Consider the following 24,013-nt stretch of genomic DNA (forward strand, 5'->3'; position numbering starts at 1 on the left):
ATGGGGCATGGGTGTCCATGTGCTACATCCGGAGGGGGTTCAGCTCCCTGGCCCCAGTGTGAGGGGAGGGTTCTTCACATGTCCTCCCAGGCCCACTGTGATCCCCTTTCTGCACACACACAGAAGAAGGCTTGCTTCTGGGTGGTTGGCTGGGCCCCAAGTCCCATGGTGGTGTCCTGGCCAGAGGCTGGTCTGCACACAGGTTGGCTCAGCCAGAATTGGGGTGGGTGGGATCCCTGGGGAGCCTCTGAGGTAGCTAGGGGGCCTTGGGGCCAAAAGGCCAGGGTTGGGACTGGGGATTTGGGCAGCTGGGGATTTGGGGAGATGAAAAGCAATTCTATCTCCCTTGCTTGCTGGGCAGCTGTGGAAGCACCAGCACTGACCCAAGTCTTGTCTTCCATAAACAATGCCACGTCGGCTGGGGGAGTTGCTTCTACTTGTGCCACATAGGGACCCCAAGGGGCCAGATGCCAGAGAGCTCACACCCTGCACTGTGGCAAGGACCCCACATCCACCATTCCCTAGTGCCTGCTTGAGATGGACAGGTAGGCTGACCAACTGCTGTGTTCCAGTTTCCCAGGACAGGCCTCCAGATGGGGGCTCACCTCAGCCTGCTGACATCCCCCTGGGGATGCAGCGGGTAACCTCAGCCTGACCACATAAGCCGCCCCCCACCCCCATACCCCGGGCCAGCATTGGCATCCAGCAAAGGGGAGCACTACAGGAAAGGAGGAGCAGGGAAGCAGTTAAGTTGCTTAAGTTAAGTTAAGAAGCACTAAGTTGATCTATGTAAATATTTAAAATTTTATTCCTCTTTTAGCATCTTTTAAACATGATACTGGTATACAAGATTGTTAATAGCTGATTTTAGTAAAGAAGTTGCATTTCATTCTTAAAAACAAAGTGAAAGAACCCAGGAATCACAAGTGGGTGTGAGTTGTTGGGCACGGTGCTATCACTGAGGCATTGCTGCCACCTGGTGACAGCAAACCTCGAGAACAGACTACAAGTGCACAGTCCATTGGTTTCCAAATGTTCCTACTTCCAGGGTCTACTGCATAAGTTGATGCCTGAAGACCCATCCGCGTAAGAAACCCTATTGATTGAAATGCTGGTGGGAGAGAGAGACACTGTCACAGGCACCACCCATCCTGATTTGGTACTCACAAACATACTTTACAGATTTATTGCAGTGATTGTGTATGGCGAGCTGGCTGTACTTGGGGCAGACCAGGGGTGACAGCCCAGAGTTGCCCTCTAGAGGGGCCAGGGCCAGCAGGCTTGTGGGTCAGAGGCCTCAAGTGTCATACACTTGACCCCAGAACCACAAAAGTGGCTTGGCAGGAGCACATCCCTGGTGCCCTTCATAAGCAGGCTTGGCAAGGGATCCAGGAGCAGGGTGGGTGGTCACGGCTGTGTTGGGGTGCCTGGGCCAAGGTAGACAGCCTTCTCTAGGCCGTCCATTACCTTTGAGTACTCCAGGTATGAAGGGAAGTGTGTGCACTCAAAGTGTCTGTTCCCACGCACGTATGCCAGGAATTCTGGTGTTCCTGGGCAGATGACGTTGTCAGCCAGCAACACTGTCCCCTTCCGTAGCAGGCCACACTCCTGCGGGGGACAGATGGTGGGAAGGGGTGAGGGTGATAGAGACCCAGCAAGCCAGTCCCAAACTGGGAGGGTAGGTGCTCTTGGCTAGAGGGTGGGTCCGTACATTGGCCTGTGCCTGGCCTGGAGTCAGCCCCACTCCAGCTCCTGGGTCCACAAGGGTCTCCCCACTGCCTTCCATCTCCTCCCTGGCAGCTGCGCACAAGTCCTGCCTCCAGAATATGGCTCTGGGAGGGAAACTCTTTTGCTCCCCATTAGGTCCTGTGTCCCTGCCCCTAGAACAGCATGTGGCAGCCACACAGTAGTTGTTCAGGGACACTAGCCAGAGGAGTAAGTGGGAAGAGACAATAGAACCAGGATTCAGGCCACAGGCCCGACTCCAGGCCAGTGGGTCCTTCGGTCACCTGGTGCCAGGAACATGGGGCTTTTCCAGGTGAGCTGCCTAGTGCCCAGTGCATGGGCTACCGCTGTGCGCCATCACTGGAGATCCCCAACAGCCCGACCAGGGTGACCCTGCAGGGATGGGGGCAGTGGCAGGGTAGACCTCACCACCCACAGGGGTTTGCTCTGGGCATCCCCAAAGTCTGGCAGGTGAGACACCCCTCTACCAGCATCTGGGCCTGGGAGCTCTGCAGAAGGAAGGACCAGCTGGACACGGCCAGGGAGGAGCGCTGGGGACAAGGCTGCCCAGCTTATAGGAAACAAAAGAAAGAAAGCTTGGGAGGAAATGCTTGCCTGTGGGAGAGGGGCAGCCCAGGGCAGTTGGTCACCCCAGTTGCCTTGTCCTAGATTTAATTTTGGAAGTGTAGAGCTGCTTTTTCACATGATCATAAAAGTTAAAAGAAAAATAATAAGCAATCTGAGACATCAAAAGCAAAATCAGAGTGACCCCGGCATGTCTCAAATTGCCAACAGGACCACATGCAATGGAACATCTCTAAGTGGTTTAAAAACATGGGCTTTAACTCCGCACCCCTCCAGGGATGTGCCCTAGCACAGAGTCTTACAAGTGTCTCAGTGCTCCTGGAGGCCATGGTCACTTCCAGCCTGTGGGCTGTGTGGGGGAAGCCGAGGATCCTCCATCGAGAGTGGAAAACAGAGCTGTGAGATCAGGGAGGCCAGGGACAACCCATGAGCCGGAATTGGAACAGAAAGTACCACTGTGAATCATGGAGCATTTCCTCATATAAAAAGAAAGCTCCCTAGCAGTCTTGGCTAGAAAGACCTAGAATGGAGAGCTGTCCCAGAGGAGGCGGCCCTGGCCCAGGCCCCGGAAAGGCGGCTTAGGTCTCTAGCCAGAAGCGGACAAGGTGAGCAGGAGCTCAAGATGGGTCAGTCAGTGGTCTGAAAGTCATCAGACCCTAAAAACCAGTGAGTTGGCTAGGAAAGAAGGAACGAAAGAAAGCAGCTCTGGGCACGTTTGGAGGGTGCTGGGCCAACCCACCCTTGAGGAAGCTGGAGACAGCAGGAAGGAAAAGGCAGCACCTATCCTGCCCTTCCCTAGGCATCACACACCTCCCAACCGAGGACACAGACCCTCTGGAGAACTCTGCCCAGAAGCCCACCCCGTCTGAGCAAACCTCTTGTGCCAACCCCTGCCTGTACTGGATAATGGTTTTAAACTGTGTCCACAGTTCCTTTTCCACTGGGAGTGCTCTGGGCTTAGTGACTCGCTTCTAACAAAGGGAAGGAGGCAGAAGTGGCGGTGTATGTCTTCCGAGACCACAGCTCCCCTGTTGCCCCTTCTGTTTCCATCCCCTGACCCCAGCTGGGGGAAAGCCAGCCGCCATGTTGTGAGGACACACAAGCAGCCCCATGGACAGCCGGTGAGATGTGGCACTGAGGCCTCCTCAGAGAAGCCATCTGATTTCAAATTGCCACCTGCCCCTGCCAGCCTCCAAGCCCGGCCAAGAGAGGGATAGCTGGGCTGCTGCAGAGCCGGGCTGACCGGGCAAAAGCCAAGGGCTGGCGGAGCCCAGCTGCAGGGCTAAAGAATGCGTATTTTTTAAAAAGCACAGCCATTCCCAATTCGTGACTTCTTTTCTTTTGAGATAATTACCAGCTTTGAACAAGCAGCACTGAGAAAACTATCAGTTTCCTAGTTACTAAACGGCAATATTTGCTACTTTCCTATAATGCAGGCCCCACAATTATCACATATACCAGAGCTGCTGAAATCCCTCCCTCCCTGTGCAGGCCCAGCTGGGTTGGCTGACTGGCCTTTGCCTTCAACAACTGATTTCCAGGTTCATGCCTCCAGCCTGAGGCTGGGCCCTCACCCAGCTGGCCATGCTCCACACACAGCTGCCTGGCTCCTGGCCCAAGGTTATCCTTGCATCACCCCCACTGACCACCTGTCTCGGCAGGTGGCCAGTCCCCTGTCCCCCTCCACTCTCAGAGCTCAGCACCTCCGTGGAGTTTCCAGGTCTCTGTACCACCCTCTATGGCCATCAGTCCCAACCCTCCACGCACCCAGTGGAGACCTTTCCTGGGGACAAATCTGACCTTGTCCTCACCTGCTTAAAACCCCCCATGTTCCCCTCGGTGTGTGCCGTTCAAGGCCTCCACGTGTGGCTCTGACTTACTGCCCTAGGTCTGCCCATCCCCACGATATCCTGTGCCCTCCTAGACCCCAGGCCAGGGCAGGTTCCGTCCTGCCATGTCCAGGCTCCTGGCCTTCCACGTCTGGACTAGATCCACAAGGTGCAAGGTCCTGGCCAGCCTCTAGCCACGGCTCCGGTGGCCAGGCATCCCCCCCTTCACAGTCCCGCTGCGCAGGGCAGAGTGGCCAGCCCATGGGGAACTGAGGTGGGCAAACACGGGACAAACAACACAGAATCACTCCATGCTGACCGCCAGGAGGTGGGGCCAGGGTGGGGCAAAACTTCCAAGCCCCCAGTGGAAGGCCAAGGAGCCACTAAGTGTGACCTTGACCGCCCAGGTAGGGGAAGGTAGTAATCATCGATATTAAGCTCTGTGCATCAGCTCATGAAGGGCCCACCCGGTACTCCACGTGGGGACCAGGCAGCCTCTCTGGTCACCACTTGGGGCTAGCCAAACAGCGGCACTGAGGACTGGGACAGGGTAGGGTGTGAGGACAGGGACCAAGGGGTGGAGAGGAATGTGCCATAAGGAGCCTCAGGGGAAAACAGGCAGGAGATGTCCCTTTGGTGCTCACCCCTCCCTGTCACCCCAGCCTAGGCCACCTAGCAGGCCCAGCCAACTCGTTCTGCCTAGAACCCCCTTCCTCCTATCTCCATGCCACCCTCTGGCCCTCCATACTCCCTGCCCAAATCACCTCTGCCACTGTGGCCAGCCAGGGCTGCCCCTGCACCAGCAGCCAGCAATGAGGCCCACGTGGGCCAGGTAGCTGCACAACTCACCTCCAGGAGCCGCGTGTCCGGCAGGTACCGGTCCTTCCAGTGGTCGAGGAAGACCATGTCTAGTGTGTCCACATCGTATTTCTTCTTCAGCTGGGGGATGACATCCTGGGATGCCCCGACCACAACGGTGACCTAGAAGAGCACTCTGTCAGTGTCTGTCCTCACAGATGGCTCTGCCTGGACACCGGCTTGAGGGTCATCACCAGTCTTCTTTGGGGTTCTGGGGAGACAAGTCCCCACTCTGCCCCCCTCCTCCCCTCTCCCCCCCCACCCCCGGGCCCAAGGACAGCCTTGGGAGTTTCCTCTGCGGGGGTTTCTGGGAAACCTGGCTTGGGAGGCAGCACAAGGCCACGTATGACAGGATGAAAGAACTATTCTGGGGTGACCCAGGCCCTGCCCTTCCCTTTTGCACTCAGCCCCTGGCACCTGGGTGTCTGCACTCTACGCCCCGGGGCAGCCACACACCCTGTCCTGCAGGCCTGCGAAGTCCAGCATCTGCTGGGTGATGGCAGCATAGTCAGGGTTGAGCTCAATGGTGAGCAGGCGGGCCCCGGGCTCTAGCAGGCGGGCCATGCGCACGGCCGAGTAGCCGCAGTAGGCACCCAGCTCCAGCAGCACTGACGGGCGCTGCTCCCGCACCACTGCATCCAAGATCTGGCCTGCGGGGTAGAGGGGAGGGTGAGCAGATCGGGAGGAGATGACCCACTCCTGGTCCCGGACCTGCTCCTTCCAGATGGAGCATCGGCCCCTACCAATGCCTGCCTCCCCCACCCCCACTGTCGCCACCCCCCCCCACCATCGCACTAAACGCACCCTCAGAGCTTCCAGAGTTCCTTAGGCCTCTGGGTCTCAGCACATGCTGGTCCCTTTGGCCTCTGGGTCTCAGCACAAGCGGGTCCCTCTCTTTTGCCTGGTTCCTGACCCCAACTCATCCTAACCCAGAGCTGCCCTCTGCGGAAGCCCTCACGCCACTATGCCCACGGGCTGCATCCTGGCCCCCTGGGCTGGACACTGTCAGAGGCTCCAAGGGGACTGGACAATGGCTATCCTATCTGTCCCCAGGGCCCAACTCCCAGGGGTGCAGCACAGCACAGGCCTGTGCCCCAGGCTGGAGTCCAAAGGTCAGGAGATGGAACTGGGGCCCCAGGGCCCAGGAGAGTCCAAAGAGCTCTGTACACGCCCTCATGCCCAGCAGGGCCAGCTAGGAGCCCGCAGGCTGCCGTGCACCACCACCCAGCTCCATCAGAAGGCATGCCAGGGTCAGGCCTACCAACGAACGTGGGCTGAGCTACTGTGTGGCAAGGAAGGGTCCTGGGCAGTTTATTGAACGTCTGTCCCTCCTCACAAGGACAGTGATGTGGCCGTCAGGGGTCTTTGCACAGCCTTTGCCCCTGGCCGGGGAGCAGCTGGATGAGCAGCTCCAGGGACCTCCAGGTCTCCAGGCAATCCCCCACCCCAACACCCAGAAACACAGCAACAACAGGCCTCCCCTTTCCAGGGCCAGGCTGCCCCCGCCAGGTCCCCTTTCCCATGCCCGCTACCTGCTGGCTGGACTGCCCACCTTTCTTGTCACCCACGTTCATAGCCCACTCCTTTTGCGAGCAATAGGTATCGATGGCCTCCAGCACACTTTGCGGGTCCCCGGCCACTGCGTGTTGCAGCACATGACGCAGGATGCGCTGCTCCTTGGTGTCGCCCATGAACAGGTTGTAGAGGGGCTGCAGAACCAACTCGTTCCAGTAGATAAGGAGTTTGCCCGAGCCCCAGTGTCGCAGGCAGAGAAGCACCAGCAGCACCAGGCCCAATGAGAAGGCTGCCAACAGCAGGGGAGGGGCCTCCGGCATCTGAGACAGGGCAGGGATAGGGTGGGGTGAGGAGGAGGGGAGAGAATGGGGAGGGAAGAAAGGCGGCGTAGGGCAGTGGGTTTCCTCGCTTTGCGGCCTGCCAGGAAGCCCCGTAGCAGGCTTGGGGGCTCGCAGCCCCTCGGCATTAGTGCAGATCTGCCCCTCCCGGCTTACCCACCCTCTCCTCAGTTTGGGGGTGCTGCTATTGCCCCCCATTGCTGACGGGGGCCTTCAAGAGCGTAGCCATATGTCCCAGTGGCCCAGCTCATCTCAGTGCTGGGGGAAGGCAGACCTCCTGTCTGGGGCAGTCCCCTGGGGCTGCTCCCTCAGGTGCACAGAGCAGGTGCTGGGTCTGGCCCTCCTGCCTGGGGACCTGCTAGTCACAGCCCTCCTCCCCCCATAATCTCCCAGACAGCCCTGATGGAGGTGGGCACTGGGGAGGCCCCGTCTGCGTCTCTTGGGTCCTCACACCAGAAGTCTGCGGCCCTTTAAGTGAATTTCCAGGTAAGAACACAGGCAGTCCCCAGGCCAGGCACAAGAGGCAGAGACCCACTAGCCACTCCCCCTGGGGACAGCCACCCACGCTACATCTGTCCCGGGTGAAGGCCAGACCTGCTGCCTGCACCACAGGTAAAGGGGACCTGCCAGCTATAGCAGACAACCACGGGGACGGCACCACGTCCGCCTGGCAAGCCCCCTTCAGGTAGCTAGGTATCCAGCCAGATGGGGCCCCTAGAGACACTGGCAAGGTTGAGCCCCTCAGCCCTGGGCTCTTCGCGGGCACAGAGCAGACTTCACAATATTCTAGGCAGATGCTCAGAGTTCAGGCCAGACACCTTATAAAATGGGAAAGGACAAAATAAAGAAGAACATGGGAGGCTTCTGTTGGGGCCAAAGGTCGCTCACAGGTGACTCACAAGGAAGGGCCATGGAACCCCAGCAGCCATGCAGAGCCTTGCTCTCCTAGAGGCTCTGATTTGGAAGGCACATCCAGGAGAGCAGGCAGGCCAACGGCCTTGGTGGGAAGAACGCTGGAGGAACGCTGAGGGCCCCAACCCCACCACGCGGGACCATGAAGAGACGGTGGGTGGTTTGGGGAACAGGGCAGAGGAGTGGGAAACTGAGGCTCTGCCCCAGGTGAGTACGGACACCCAGATTCTGGTGTTTTGGGCATTGTGGCCTATGGACACGGAACACTTTATCAACGGGTTGGAGTGTGCAGCCACAATGGGCCCCAACCCTCGGCCCACATTTGCTCTTCTGCTCCCAGGGGCCATCCTGACTTTCCGAGCCGCTCTCCCAGGCGCCTCCTGCCCTCCATGCTGAAGGGCGGGTGTGTGCACTCCTTCTCTGAGCTCAGCAGCAAAGCAGAGAAAATTGGTGCAGGATTCTTTTGCCTTTAGATATCACCAATGGAAACCATAACCTGAAAATGACCTGGGTCCAGATATCTGGGCCTCTTCCTCTAGGCCAGCCTTGCCCCCTAGGGCAGCGCTTCACCCTTCCGTCCTCAGCTGAAGGCCCCAAAGAGGTAGGGAGATGTCAGCCTGGGACCCCAGGGACACAGACAACAGCAGAAGGCCTGAAGTCCTGAGCAGATGTGGCAGGTCTCAGCACCAGAGGCAGTGTCCCTGCCTGGGGTGTGCTCCTTGGCCCCACTGTGCCAGAAAGAGTACACCTCAGGGGTCTTGTCTGCCGTATCTCTGGGGCCCACCCTGGGCAAGGGCCCCCTGAGAGGCAGCATGTACCATGACCCAGGGGGCCAGTGAGGGGAAAACACGGGGTGAGGCGGGGGAGGATACAGTGGATAAGGGTAGAGTATCTCTCTTCTAGTGGATAGCCCACAGGAAACAGTGAGGGGAGACCCCTGCAGCCTGAAGGAGCTAGAACTTTCTACCGCTCAGGATTTCCTAACCACGCATCTGTGTTGCTTTATTTGTCATTACCATTATTACTCATAGCACTGTTTGGGTGATGCTACAACGCACCACTGTTTTATTCTCTGTGTTTAAAAAAATATCCAGTAAATGTTGGAAATAATCAAAATATCAAAAATGAGAAGTAATATTCTACTTAGGTATCCCATTACTTGACGGGTTCTAGAGTCATAAACTATAAATTTCAATCTCTGTAATACTTGGCTTGTGTTAAAAACCTGGCTTGTAAATCGCTAATCTCTAGGTCTGTCTGTTTATAACTGCACAGCACTGTGTGCCTCGGGGCTTAAAGGAGGGCACAGGGAGGGCTGCAACCCGGGGGGAGGCTCTGCTTTGGCTCTGAGTCCTGGTTACCTAATAATTATGCGAACAGAAAGGGCAATAATGGGACTTTAAACCACTCTGGGGGGAGGAGGAATCGTTGGGAGGATAAAGGAAACTCAACCCCGGGCCAGGAGGCCAGAGCACGGAAGCCAAGCAGCACTCTCGGATCCTCTCTGTTCTGCATAGGTTCAAAACAAGCCATAAGGGAAAGTTTTTAAGTGGCTCGCCGAGCACAGTCTCAAACGTGGCTTCTTGACCACATCGAGGGCTGGAGGCAAAGCTTTGGTGCAGGATCCTGGGTCTCCTATCTTTCGTGGCTGTTGACCTCAGGGTAGCAGTGCAGGGAGAAGCTGCACACAGACTTCAGGGTTTGGCCAAAGAGGCTAGGCCTTTTATAAGGCTTCCACAGATGATACATTTAGTATCATGAGAGCATGAAAGAAATAAAGGGAGACACAAATTAATGGAAAGACATCCCATGTTCATGGACTGGAAGATTTGATATTGTAAGATGTCAATACGAAAGTCATCTACAGATACAGTGCAATTCCTATCAAAACTGCAATGGCATCTTTTGTAGGAATAGAAAAGTCCTCCAAAAGGTCATTTCAAATTCAAAGAGCCAAAACAATTGGAGAAAGAACAAAGTCGGAGGACTCCTACTTCCTGATTTCAAAACTTACCACAAAGCTACAGTAAATAAAACAGTGTGGTACTAGCATAAGGTAAACATATAAACCAACAGAACAGAACGGAGAGGCCAGAAATAAACCCCCATGCCTATGATCAAATGATTTTTTTTTTAAGATTTTTATTTATTTATATGACAGAAAGAGATCACAAGTAGGCAGAGAGGCAGGCAGAGAGAGAGAGGGGGAAGCAGGCTCCCTGCCGAGCAGAGAGCCCAACGCGGGGCTCGATCCCAGGACCCTGGGATCATGACCTGAACTGAAGGCAGAGGCTTAACCCACTGAGCCACCCAGGCGCCCCGATCAAATGATTTTTTAACAAGAGTGCCAGGACCACTCAAGAGGAAAGAACAGTTTCTCTAATAAATGGCTTGGGGACAAACAGATTTCCACATGCAAAAAAATTAAGTTGGACTCTCACACACCACATACAAAAAGGAACTCAAAATGGATCAAAGCCTTGACTTTCAGAGCTAAAACAATAAAACTCTTAGAAGAAAACATAGTAAATCTTCATGACCTTGAATTTGGCAATGGATTCTTATACATGACACCAAAAGCACAGGCAACAAAAGAAAAATAAATTGAATTTCATTAAAATTAAAAGCATCTAAGGACATTATCAGAAGAACGAAAGGAAAACCCACAGAATGGGAGAAAATATTTGCAAATCATACATCTGATAAGGGTTTAATATCTTAAATATATAGGGGCACCTGGATGGCTCAGTCAGTTAAGCATCTGACTCTTGGTTTCCGCTCAGGTCATGATCTCAGGGTCGTGGGATAGAGCCCCATGTGGGGCTCTGTGCTCAGCGGGGAGTCTGTTTGGAATTTTCTCTCTCTCTGCCCCTCCCCCTGCTTGTGCCACACGCACTCGCGCTCTCTCTCTCTCAAAAAAAACGGGGGTGGTCTTGATTATATAAAGAATTCCTATTTTGCAACAACAAAAAGACAAACAACCCAATGAGAAAATGGGCAAAGGACATTTCTCCAAAGATCTACAAATGACCAATAATACGCATGTGGAAAGATGCCCAACATCGTTAGTCATTATGTAAATGCAAACTGAAACCACCCGAGATACCACTTTACACGCATTAAGGTGGCTCATTTCCCAAAAAAAATTGGTAAATGTTAAATAACAAATGTTGACGAAGATGTGGGAAAACCGGAACCCTTGTGGGCTGCTGACAGCAGTGAGAAACGGTGCAGCTGCTGTGGAAAGCAGTTTGGTGGTTTCTCGGAAAGTTAAATATGGAACTAACCTATGACCAGCAATTCCACTCCTGGGCGCACACTCCAAAGAACTGGAAGCAGGGACTTGAACCGAAACCAGTGCCCCAGTGTTCCCCGTGGCATTATTCTCAACAGCCAAACAGGGCAAACAGCCCGTCTATCCACAGAAGAAGGGACGTGTTGCATTCCCAGGATGAATCGCACTTCATCACTAACATGAATGAAACACTGATTCATGCTACCACGTGGATGAACCCTGGAAGATGTTATGGTACGTAAAAAAAATATAGATATAGATAGATATTATATGATAAAATATATATATGATATAAATATATACAAATAAATATATATAAATATAAAAATATACTATGATAAAAATATAAATATAGATAGATACATATAGTTCACTTCTGTGAACTTTGTAGGGCAGGCAAATCCACAGAGAAAGAGAGTAGAACAGAAGCTGCTCGAGGCGGGTGGAGGGGACGGGGAATTACTCCTGAATGGGTATGGTGCTTGTTTGGGGGATGATGAGAAAGTTCTGGAAATAGTCACAATGGTTACACGATGCTGTGAATGTACTTAATACCACTGAATGGTACACCTGTAACACTGAAATGGCTAAAATGGCAAATTTTAGCTTAAGTTTTTTTTTTTTTTAAGATTTTATTTTTAAGTTATCTCTATACCCCACGTGGGGCTTGAACTTACAAACCCAAGATGAAGAGTTGCCTGCTCCATCGACTGAGCCAGCCAGGCGCCCCGTAACTTAAGTGTGTTTTACTGTAGGAAAAAGAACACTGGGAAACAAACAAAATGGACAAACCCGTTTCTGGCCCTTCCTGTTCTAAAAATGGAAAAGGGACATGCCATTCCCCATAAGGAAGCAGGATCCAGAAAATCAAGTGCTGCTCCTATCTCCCTGGGGGATCCAGGGCGCTCAGGCATCTCTTGCTCTAACCCTGCTGATTGGCCCTGGGGGGCAGCTGGGAGGACGGGTACAGCTTGGACACCTGCCTCCACATTCATGGTCCTTCTCGGAGGCAGGGGAAGGGAACTTCCTGTCTCAGCAGAGTCTGCCCGCTCCGTCTGCTTCCTTCCAACAGGCCTACAGTGTACACCCAGCATCCACCTCAGCCAGCATCCACCTCTCCACAGACCTCTCTCCTCACACAGCAAAAATAACACCCAGCCCCAAACCCTCCTTATCATAAGCCGGTCCTTCAGTATTCCCCCCAGCAACCATGAAACTGTAGCTTCCATCAACTCTGATTACCGTTTATCATCCTCCAGACCCAAAGGGGGCAAGCAAGATGCTTGGCAGCTGGGCCAAGACCCCCAGCCACCCTTGAACCAAGGTAAGGACAGGCAGATGGGCCCCTAACACCCAGAGCCATTGGTCCTGGGACCTTCAGTTCCATGATCCTTTGTGACCAAAGTGCTTCCCCACATACAGCCTGACACACAGCACAATTTCACTGAGACCTGGGCCCCCAGTGCGTGAGTGTGGGGGTGTGGGGGCTCCACTCCCAGCTGAATCTGCCCCTCCCTTGTCCACTCCGCTCTTAAGCTCCAGCCCTGTGGGATGGCCAGCTCGGGGGTGCTTCTGTCTCTCTCTGCATCGTAGCCAGATGGTCTACCCTTTTGTCAGCTGGTCAGTGATCTTTTTACGCATGTAACGTATCCTAGACGACACTCTTTTTTTCTCTAAAGGAAATGCAAATGTTTTTCATAAATACATCGCAAGCAACCGTCGGTGGGTAAGTTACCGAGACTCTTAGAGTTCTGTAAAATGATGAATCAATTGTATGACATCGTTCCTAGGCTCATTTAAAAAAACCCGTGAAAGTGCACTAGAACTTTTGGTCCCTTTGTGAGGCTCTGAATCTGCTGTTAGGCCCACACTGCCATCACCTCCTTCTGAAGAGCAGGTCTCTGCCCACGCTCTTTCTGGAAACTAGGGAGAGCCAGGATGCTTGTGCTTGTGCCTGAGGCTGCAGGAGCAACAGAAGAAAAGTCCAGGCCAGAAGGAACTCAGGCCCCCTCCCTGACCAAGAGCTGCAGCGCCAAGCATCCCAGCTCCCCTGGTCACTTCTGACCCCGTCTCAGCTCCTGCTTTTTGGAGGACCCCCACCCCAGGCCCAGCCCCTCTTCTGGTCAATGGACTCATGCACTAGAAACAGGGCCAGCTGTCTTGGCTCTGAATGGAGGCCAGGCCTCAGAGTGCACAGAACATTCTGGGGGCAAAAACAGGCAGGCTGGCCAGGATCCTTGTGGGGAGGACAGAAAAGATGGGGGTGGAGTGGGCCAGGAGATGCCTGCCAGGGTGGGATGGTTGGCTACCTGCCCCACTGGCCAGCCGTCTAGGACAAAGCCCAAGATATCGTGCTGCCTGGGTACTGAGAGAGTTCTGGCAGTGCACGGGCAGTTTCAGCAAAGCCCCAGCAGCTGCCTGCTTCCAGCCCTGCCCCTGTGTGCAAACTGAATGCGGACTCCCCATCTTACTCCTCGCACGCTGGATGGCAGCCCTTTGTTCCGTCTCCGGTCTGCCGCTCATTTAGGGCATGTGGTGGTGATTCTGACTCCCGATCCAGTGCTCCTAACAAACATCCACTGTGGCAGTGAGGGCAGGTCTCAGTTCCATGATTCTGAATATACTCTCAGAGGCTGGGCGAGAGGCCAGGCTTCCAAACAGCAGCTCTGGGGCTGGAAGTACTTCCTGGCTGCTGGGGAGGCCTCTTTGTCTCTCTGGTTGATCTCGCTCCTCCCACGGGGAGCTTCTCCGTTGACTGAAACCCCCTTCTCACATCCCTGCTGACAGTGTGTCACCGTGGTGCTAATTCTGTACGCTTCCTTTCCGATCAGCATAACTTCGCTAAGGATAATTTGGAACCTCAGTGGCATTCATGAGAAACTGCAGATCTCCCCAGAGTGGCTCCTGAGACCTCTCCCTTCCATCCCCTCTACTCCTCCTTCCTCCTGTCCTGCCTTTTGTTCTCTCTCCAGCTCCCTTGCATCCTCTGACCTGACCCCTGGAAGCCCCTACCTCCTCCTTCCCGTCCAGCCTGCCAGACCTCCCCCTTACCTCCAGCCCTTTAGCTCCCATAGTCACTGCCACAAAGAACCCCTGCCCCATCGGGAGCTCTCAAAGGACTCAGGAACCCCCAAAAGTAACCACCTGAGGTTGAAAAAGAAAACAAAAAAAGCTAACTGGAAACAGACATTTAGTCCACGGCCTCCATAAGATTATATATCAGGGCAAAAAGATCTTAAAGGCCTCCTCCGTGAACACTGGTGAAAAGCTTTAGCCCTCACGTTGAACAGGTAACTAACCTGTTCTGTCTGCTAGAAACACAATCCAGATAAAAATATCAAATGAAACAAAGACAAGGTCCAATTCTTATGTAAACTAGTGAGTTTTATAGAATTGTATTTATGCCTGATGCATGGCTCAAAGTTTTATTTATTTTTTAAAAGATTTTATGTATTTACTTATTTGAGAGAGAGAGAGAGAGCATGAAGAGGGGAAAGGTCAGAGGGAGAAGCAGATTCCCTGCAGAGCTGGGAGCCCAATGTGGGACTCGATCCTGGGACTCCAGGATCATGACCTGAGCCGAAGGCAGTTGCTTAACCAATTGAGCCACCCAGGCGCCCATGGCTAAAAGTTTTAAATGAAAAACATAAGATCTCCATTTGCATCTGTCTGTATGTTTATTTGTGTATGATGCACGGGTGTGTGTGTGTGTGTGTGTATAGCATTTCTCTACCTCCAGATGGTATCACCAAATTAATTTATAAGATCCCTTAGAGGGGTGCCTGGCTCAGTGGGTTGGAGCCTCTGCCTTCGGCTCGGGTCATGGTCCCGGGGGTCCTGGGATCAAGCCCCGCGTCAGGCTCTCGGCTCCGCGGGGAGTCTGCTTCCTCCTTTCTGCCTGCCTCTCTGCCTACTTGTGATCTGTCTGTCAAATGAATAAAAAATCTTAAAAAAAAAAAAAAAAAAGATCCCTTAAAGTAGTTCTAGCTTTATCTAATTGGCTTAGAGAAAAATAAGCACTTAAATAAATTAAATCCTTCCCAAACTCCCAGATAGAAGAATCAACTCAACTGTTTCTCAGGTTTACATAATTTGGGTAATCTCTGGTAAATAAGACTAACTTAATATTATTGATTTAATGAAACAGGTATATCTTCAGTGTTCTCAACATTAAATATAATACAAACATACATTTTTATTCTACTTTGGCTTCTTAGTCAAATAAGCTAATATTGTATCTATTCAATGTTTAAGATTGCACATATGATAAATCTGATTTTCATCAAACTGAGTTCCTATTCTTTACTTAAAGATTTATTTACTTATTTGAGAGAGAGAGAGAGCACAAGGGTGAGGAGAGGCAGAAAGAGAGAGGCAAAGAACCTCAAGCAGACTCCCCATGGAGCTAGGAGCCCAATGCAGGGCCGACTCCATGACTCTGAGATCATGACCTGAGCTGAAATCAAGGGCGGGTCACCCAGCCGAGCCACTGAGGCACCCCTCAACAATCTTCGCGTTTTATAATATATCTGCCTCCGAGTGCCTGGCTGGCTCAGTCAGTAGAGCATGTGACTCTTGATCTTAGGTTCGTGAGTTCGAGCCCCATGTTGAGGGTAGAGATTACTTAAAATATATTTGTAGGGGCACCTGGGTGGCTCAGTGGGTTAAGGCCTCTGCCTTCGGCTCAGGTCATGATCTCAGGGTCCTGGGATCGAGCTCTGCATCGGGCTCTCTGCTCAGCAGGGAGCCTGCTTCCCTTCCTCTCTCTCTCTGCCTGCCTCTCTGCCTACTTGTGATCCCTGTCAAATAAATAAAATCTTTAAAAATATATACATATATATATATTTGTATATGCAGATCTGCTTCTAAAAACTGTCTCCAAAGACACTTCTGGTAACTTGGTACCTTAGAGTTGTGCCAAGTTAAGTCAAATAACAGATATTCATTGAATATGTAAATGATTTCTACATAAGACAAAGTGCTGAAACAGTCATTATTAATTATAGTATAAGTTTTAGGGCGCCTGGGTGACTCAATTGCTTAAGCATCTGCCTTCGGCTCGGGTTGTGATCCTGAGGTCCTGGGACTGAGCACCCCGCCCCCAGAGCACCTCGCCCCCAATAGGGCAGGGAGCTTGCTTCTCCCTCTTTCTCTGCCCCTCCCCCTGCATGTGCTGTCTCTCACTCTCTATCTCAAATAAATAAATAAAATCTTTAAAAAATGTATTTGTGCGATGCCTGAGTGGCTCAGTCCTTAATCGTCTGCCTTTGGCTCAGGTCATGATCCCAGGGTTCTGTGTCTGGCTCTCTGCTTGGCGGGAAGCCTGCTTCTCCCTCTCCCACTCCCCCCACTTGTGTTCCCTCCCTGGCTGTCTCTCTCTCTCTCTGTCAAATAAGTAAAATCTTCAAAAAAAATGTATTTGTACTATTCAGAGTATATACCTCTATAGATTATAACTTGGCATATTCATAAAACTTGATCTGTTACAGAATGCTGGTATATGACTGATGATTCATAATCATTTATCCTAGTTTTCTCTATAAAATAAAGGTTGCAAATGGCTAAAATTTATAATCAGTATATGAAAATAAAACTACTACAGAGAGAGGAGGAAGCAGACTCCCCGCTGAGCAGAGAGCCGGATGTGGGGCTTGATCCCAGGACCCTGGGATCATGACCTGAGCTGAAGGCAGAGGCTTAACCCACTGAGCCACCCAGGCGCCCCGAAAATAAAACTACTACAAACAATAAGAGTGAAGGGAAACAACTTTGTATACAAAGAATTTGAGGAAAATACCATGTGTTTCACATGAAAGGTATGCAAAGAATGTAGGATTTGTTTTTGTTAAGGAAAGGAGGATAGTAATTTTATTCTAGAGTTACATTTTCAAAAGAGGGAAGGTACAGAACAAGAATCTGAATGGATATAGGAAGTTGTAGGTCAAAGCTGGCTAAGATTAAATGGGTTTGTATACAAAGTTTTTGAAATGACCTTTACCATCAGTAAAATACTAATGTAAAACTAGAGTTTGGTTTTCTCTCTGCTCAAGCAACAAAATTTTTTGGATTAGTGGTCTGCTTATAACAAGAGATCATGTAAGTTTTTTTCTTTGGGTAATCTTTACCAACCTTTCCCTTTTGTGGAAACAAAGATTCTCTCCTATCAAAATAATTTCCTGTGTTTCATGTTGTTATTACCGTGTTCTTGATTACGTAAGAGAATCTAGTCTTCTCACTGCCAAAAAAGCCAAGTTTGTTTTTTTAAACAATCATGTTATCACTTATATTTACGTATGAATTCTTTTATTGTCATTTAGGTTATGTAAATAACCAAAAAATTGTTTCACAGTGAACTGGGATCCTATTTAGCCAAGCATTCACACCTTTCAATATTTTTGACAACTCTATCTTCCCCAAATCAAATCCTAAATGAAATTCTTTTCTTTTCTTTTTTTTAAAGATTTTATTTATTTGACAGACAGAGATCACAAGCAGGCAGAGAGGCAGGCAGAGAGAGAGGGGGGGGAAGTAGGCTCCCCACTGAGCAGAGAGCCCGATGTGGGGCTCGATCCCAGGATCCTGGGATCATAACCTGAGCAGAAGGCAGAGGCTTAACCCACTGAGCCACCCAGGCACTCCATGAATTTATTTTCTTGACTTCAAACTGGCTTTGGGATTTCCCAGATGGCCTCTAGAAGATCTCAAAGGGTTTGTTCTTTCACCTCGTAAAAGAGAAGAGTTAAACTAAGTAGTTTTAATATTTTATTTATTTATTTTTTAAAGAATTTTAAAAATTTATTTGAGAGGGAGAGCTCAAGCAGGGGAGTGGCAGAGGGAGAGAGAGAAACAGGCTCCCTGTAAAGCAGGGAGCCTGATGCAGGGCTTGATCCCAGGACCCCAGGATCCCAGGATCATGACCCGAGCTGAAGGCAGACACTTAAGCCAACTAAGCCACTCAGGCGTCCCTAAAACTAAGTAGTTTTACTAACACGTTGGATTTCATGAAAGTCATTGTCTAATTAAGACATGCTGCTTAACCTTCCAAGAGTTTTATTTGTGAGTAGATGTTATTTGATATCAGGATGTCAGAATTTACATAAAGTTCCTATACATTTGTGAGAGCCCTCAGTGACTGTGAAATATTCTGGTATAATGTTATCATCACCATTCCAGTTAATACTTTAAATGGCGTGTATGCTATAGAAACAACCAAGTTTCCTTGTCAGTTGTGTTATTTTTATAAGGGACTCCCACCAAATTTTTAACCCCAGGTCATTTTTAAGTCTTTGTCACCCACAGATAGTTTCTGTTTGGAGAAATTCTTCTCCAAAAGCATTTGCAATCAGCTATAGGCCAGAGTGCTTCATCTTCAACAGAAAGAGACTGTCCCTGAGACCCATGGAAAGGACTATGACAGGTCCCTGGGGTACAGACTTCTGGTGGCCTTGCCTCTGAGATCATCCCATGGGACTGAGTAAGGAGCTTCAGAACTCTAGTGCAGAAACCAATGGGCTTGTGAAAATAGGCAAGAATCAACTAAATGGAACTGGATGAACTGATAAAAGATGATTTTAAGTTTATATGGCTTTCGTCTGGAATGCTCTTGGCTCGTTAGTGTTCTATTTTCCGGATATTAAAAAAAAAAACCCTTTCTTTTTTCTATTAAGCTATCTCTGAATCATCCCACTCTAGCAAGTTATATTTTTGTAAACAAAATTGAAGCATTTATCTTCTTCTCCCTGCTTGATTCCTCCAAAAATTGGAATCTATTGTTGAGTATTCTTATTTTTGTGGCAATATAGTTATCTGCATAGGTTCAATAAAAATCTGTCCTCTTTGCGATAGGACATAATTTTAAAAAGCTGGTTATACAACCAGGGAACGTCATGTTTGAAAATGATGCATGGTACAGACGACCAGAAGGTTTTGAGGAACTGCAGTCAACTTTACAAGGAGCAATGCTCACAAAGCCCTCTGGAAAAAACCAGCCTGGTATTTGGCTTAGAGATTCCCAGCCTTACAAGTGAGTAAGGAAGGTCACTTCCTGGCAGACCCAGGAACCCTAAGATATTTGGGGGAGCTTGAGAAGAGAGGAATTCACCCAAATCTATAGGTGAAGTCTGACAGCAAGTTCTTGCTTTGGCTTCCTAGCCTTGACAGGCCTTTAAAATTCCAATCTGAAATTCCCATGAAAAGTTCCACAAAGCAAACTTAACAAGGCCTATGAGGTCAATTGCCTTTTTTGCTGTACTTATGTAAAAAATCAGACCACATTTAATGAGACCAGAATTATTTTGTAAACAAGAATAACCTTCCTTTGACTATATTAAAAAAAAAAAAAAGAATTATTTATTTGAGAGAGAGAGAGTGTGTGTGCGGGAGCACCCGAGTGGGGGTTGGAGACGGAGGAAGTTGGGGGAGAGAGAGAGAAGCAGACTCCCTGCTAAGTGTGGAGCCCAATCAATCCAGAGATCACGACGTGGGACGAAATCAAGAGTCAGACGCTTAACTGAACCACCCAGGCACCCCTTCCTTTGATTATCTTTGATCAAAAAGGGAGATGGCTCTAAGGGAAATGTTATGTCTCAATGGGGAAAAATAATACAACCTTGTGAGTTATCAGATTTTAATCCGGTTTATTGTGTTTGAGGTGACTGGGACTGCCATCCTGCCATACTACACATTTTGTCGGCCCTCACCAAACCCTCAGGTCCTCTAGTTTCCTTCAGTATCTGGCTACAACTCTCCAAATCGCTGTTTCCAATTTTTCCTCCTTCCCTCCTGACTTGGCATCACTGAGAACTAAAACCTGACTACCCAGACCCTTCCTGGGACACTGGTTATCCTGCTGTCACCCCTTTTCCTCCAGGATCTGAAAAGCCCCTCATGCTAAAGCATGCAGACAGCTTGACATGACCCTCAAAGAGTTCATCACCACAACAAATGGTGTGTGCCACCTTCGTTCCTGGAGCTGCGGTTGCATGGCCCCTCCCAGTCCATGGGAACTCCCACATCTCCCATGTTCTGCTCTGTCAATAACCTTGACTGTGACACTGATGTCTATACTGTCACCACAAACTCACCACTCAAACTACAAACTGGGAAATTCACTGGATTGGTCCTCACCCCATAATCTAGAAATGTTTACACATCAATGCCTAACTTGTCCCAACTGGCCACCTGTAGGGCTCAAAAACCAGGTTTACATTCAGCTCTGACCATTCACCTTTGCTTTTCTTTCTGTTTCCACAGAAATGTCCCTCATTAAAGCCTGATCACTGAATCATCCTGCAAATATCCTCTACTACTAAGCCCCAACAGTTGGTTCCACAAAAGGTGATCAAACGGAAAACAGGTTTCTGTTAGTCAGCAGACAGAACATCTCTTCTTTCCTTCAACAGAGGGGGACCTGCTGCAGGTCAAACTCTATCCAAGCTCCTCTGAGCCTTCAGAATTCTCAATTAGCTCTCAACCTTGGCCTATGAAGACTTCAACAAACACTAAATAGTGTCTAACAGCTCAAGGCTGCATCCTTGGAATGACCTTGGCCTTCTTAAGGTGCATGACAGAGAACTCAAGGGTTCCAAAAGAAAGGACTGTTTCAGACAACACCTGAGGATAGGGCTCCATCTCCCAGCTTCAGGCAAAGCAGAGAAGCCTAACTTCCATAAGCATCACTTAGCATATCCAAACCGGGGTCACAATGACAAACTGCTTTTTCCCACTTTTGTAATTTCTCACTTTCCTGACTCACTCAGGTCTGTCATTCCCATCCCCCCCCCACACTTACTCTTCCTTTAAAAGTGCCTCTGAACAAATCCGAATGGAGCTCAGCTCTTTCCCCTACTACCCTTAGCTACTGAATAAAATCTGTCCTTACTGTGGAAACTACCATCCAGCCGTGTTCATCTATGGCAACCCTCTCCCCACCAGGCCTGGCACTGCTCCACAGAGGGCTTCTGGGAGTTGGGAGGCAGCAGGCAGTCCAGAAAGTTAGCCCCAGGCAATAGGTCAAGAAACGTCCCTGACTCTTACAACCCAAAAGGCTGTTATGTCAGGTCCATTCTGGGGTGACTTCCTCTTTCTCAATCTTTCTCACTTGAGGTTGAGGCCACACCAGCCAGACCCAGTCCTGTGGGGTGCTGGGCTCTGGTCGCTTCCTTTCTGGGGTGGCAGCCATTCCTCTGAAAGGAAATGCCTGAAGGTACCACAAGTTTTCCCCTGAGGGCCTGGATGCCCACAATTCTCCCAAACCCGAGGGTCTGACCCCTGCTCAAAGACCAAGTGTGACCCTTCCTTGGTGAGTCAGGCTCTGACCCCCAAAGCCCATGGAGTCAAAGTCCCCTCCCCAGGAGACAGCCCCCACCTTAGTGTATGGATCCCCACAGGAGGCTGGATCCCCTATCTTTGTCTGGAACCCCATCCCCAAGTCGGATCTTCACACTCCAATACAGATCTTCCACTCCCTCAACCCAGTCTGGTATCCCAGCCCCTTCTTTTCTGTCCAGAGACTCCCACCCAAGGTCGGATCCTTTCACACAGGTTCTAATTTGCCACCCCGCTTCCGGAGCTCCTAGGATAGATTCCCAGGTCCCCCATCCCGGATCAGATCCGCCCCAGGTCCCGAGACCCGCATCCCGGATCAGATCCGCCCCAGGTCGGGAGACCTGCACCCCGGACCAGATCCACCGCAGGTCCTGAGACCCGCATCCCGGATCAGATCCGCCCCAGGTCCCGAGACCAGCACCCCGGATCAAATCCGCCCCAAGTCGGGATACCCGCACCCCGGATCAGATCCACCGCAGGTCCCGAGACCCGCACCCCTGATCAGATCCGCCCGCGGCCCGGAGACCCCACCCTAGGCCGGATCCCCGCGGTCCGCCGGCGCTCTCACCTCGCCCTCGGCAGCGGCGTCCTTAGTCTGCAGGACCCGCCCCGAGCCGGCGCGCAGGCAGAGCGGCGGACAGCCCGAGCGCCTAGAAGGCCCCGCGCGGCGTTGGCTGCGATGGCGGCTTCGCTGCGGAGAGCCGGCGGGAACTTCCGGTGGCGGATTCGGGCTGCTGCTGCGGCGGCTTCGGCGGCGGGCGGGGTGCGGGGCGCGGCACGGAGGGCAGCAGGTAGGGCGGGGAGGGGACTCTCTGCGCGGGCTGGGCAGGGGGTACCCGTCAGAGCTTGTCCACGTGGGGGTGTCCCCGCTAGTCGCAGTTGGCTGGGACCTCAGTCTGCCGGCTTCCACACACCCCAACCCCCTTTCCAGCTGGGGAAACAGTGGGGGGACCCCGCTGGAGGTTCTGCTGGGTAAAATGATCTGTGCTCGCTTCCCCAGCCCCCAGCCCAATATTAACTATAGTCCTGATGATGGTGGGGGTGGCTCCCCTCCTGAGGTAACCAGACGCCTTTACCCGCAGACCCCATTAGTCAGACCTGGCTGCCTCCTTTCCCTCCTTTCCGGAGACCCTAGTGGCCACACACAGCAGGTGCTCAGTCCGTGCACTGCATGGAGTCTTCGAGGGGACGGGGACGCTTGCAAACTGATGGGCAGCAAGCACTGGCTGTCTGCAGAGCTTTGCGGGTACCCTGGGGTGGCGGACAGTACCTGGCTTGTCCTCCTGGAGCCACCAAGGATCACCAATCAAACCAGGATCATTTATCAGAGCACCAGGCTCAGGGGGCGGTGCCAGGCTCCAGAGCAGGGACTGACTGGGTGCCGGGTCACCTGTAGCCAAGCAGATGGCCCCCCCAGTGGTGCCATTCACAGGGCCACCACTTGCCGTGGTGACTTGGCCAGCCCCACATGTAATGATGTGCTCCCCACCACATGCCTGCTTGGTGACTGGCCCCCAGACTTTGCATGACTCCCTGAGGGGCACGAGTGTTGAGGGGCCTGAGCAAAGAAGGGATGAGGACTCCTTCACCGAGATGGTGACTGTGAGAGGGAGAATGGCAGGGCGCTTGGCCAGCTGTGGAATGGTGCTGACAGTAGATATGGAAAGGCAAAGCTGTGTGCTGCTGTGGCCTTGGGGAGCCTTGGGTCTGTGGAATCCTAGGAAAAGGGGAGATAGTGTTGCCCTTAGGATGGTTTTGCTGGCCCTTGGGACCTTGGCCAAGGCCCCCAGTCTTTGAAATCATCCTTGGTGCATGGGTCAGGATAGCAGCTATGCGGTAGGGCCCTCACCCCATTGGATGCAAGTAATAGATGCTGCTGCTGCCGTTACAAGTCCAAGGCCTTTCAGGCCACTGTAACCTTGGCCTTGTGGCAGAGCGGGATGACCGTGGGGTCGAGCTTTTTTGTTTCCAGCTGGCCAGCCCTAGAGATTCTGTACCCATGGTCCTTGGGCAGCAAGGGGAAGGAAGCCCCAAGGCTAGAGCTTACTTAGCTGCAGTGGTGAGGGGCCAACAGGGCCTGGGCACAGTGCCAACCCCCAACAAGCATACACAAGGTCCGATTCTGAGCCCAGCTTTCCATCTGAGAGCAGGGAGGCACGTGCGCCATCCCAGGCTTGGGGGTATGGCCCATGCCACTCCAGAACAGGAACCAGAATGACACTATCACTGGTGTCACCTGTCCCCTAACACCTGCTACCAGCACAGGAGGACTCCCAAGGTGGCTCCCTGAGGTGGTCAGCGTGCCTGTGGACACACAGCAAAGCCTCTGCTGGCCCTCCCAGAGTACTGCACCATTCACTTGGCCTTGCCACACTTGCAGGGAGCAGAAAAGTAAAGGACGATGGGCTCAGAGTGAAAAGAAGACAGGCCTTTCTGGGACTGAGCCCGGAACGTGCAGTGGGGAAAGTGAGGCTGGAAGGCTGCCCCAGGCACTGGAGTGGTTTGTCCCCAGGTAGCCCCCTCAGAGTAGCACCTGCCTCATCCGCCTTCCCTGTCCTTAAGGTAGAGTCCTCGTCCAAGTGTTTATCCGACTGGCAGAGCTCCAGGGTATGGGCAGCAGTTGGGGAGGG

General features: G+C 51.6%; 2 protein-coding genes and 1 long non-coding RNA gene across 7 annotated transcripts in view; 2 read left to right on the forward strand and 1 right to left on the reverse strand.

Annotated features, from left to right (window-relative positions):
- Nucleotides 1-784: 784 nt before the first annotated feature.
- Nucleotides 785-22,072, reverse strand: COMT (catechol-O-methyltransferase). Its single transcript, XM_080821537.1, has 5 exons — nt 21,952-22,072; nt 6,550-6,832; nt 5,454-5,647; nt 4,989-5,120; nt 785-1,608 (listed from the first exon to the last, which is right to left on the reverse strand). The coding sequence occupies exons 2-5, from the start codon at nt 6,830-6,832 to the stop codon at nt 1,408-1,410; spliced, it is 810 nt and encodes a 269-aa protein (XP_080677663.1). The 5' UTR covers nt 21,952-22,072; the 3' UTR covers nt 785-1,407.
- LOC308354194 lies at nt 10,971-20,948 on the forward strand. Of its 2 annotated transcripts, XR_013967851.1 has the most exons (3): nt 10,971-11,291; nt 12,317-12,381; nt 20,310-20,948. It is a non-coding gene; the product is annotated as an uncharacterized lncRNA (long non-coding RNA). The 2 variants fall into 2 exon arrangements; XR_013967852.1 differs by lacking the exon at nt 12,317-12,381 and having other exon boundaries at nt 10,980-11,291.
- The window catches only part of TXNRD2 (thioredoxin reductase 2), a 49,371-nt gene continuing 47,393 nt past the window's right edge, over nt 22,036-24,013 (forward strand). For 3 of the 4 annotated variants that reach the window (XM_080821536.1, XM_080821535.1, XM_080821533.1), the window contains exon 1: nt 22,059-22,174. In XM_080821536.1, coding sequence (XP_080677662.1) covers nt 22,063-22,174 — 112 coding nt within the window. In that variant the 5' untranslated portion in view covers nt 22,059-22,062. Of the gene's footprint in view, nt 22,175-24,013 lie in introns of all 4 variants that reach the window. The other variant, XM_080821534.1, reaches the window with a different exon arrangement.

This window comes from Martes martes, assembly GCF_963455335.1.
Source record: "Martes martes genome assembly, chromosome: 13".
NCBI lineage: Eukaryota > Metazoa > Chordata > Mammalia > Carnivora > Mustelidae > Martes > Martes martes.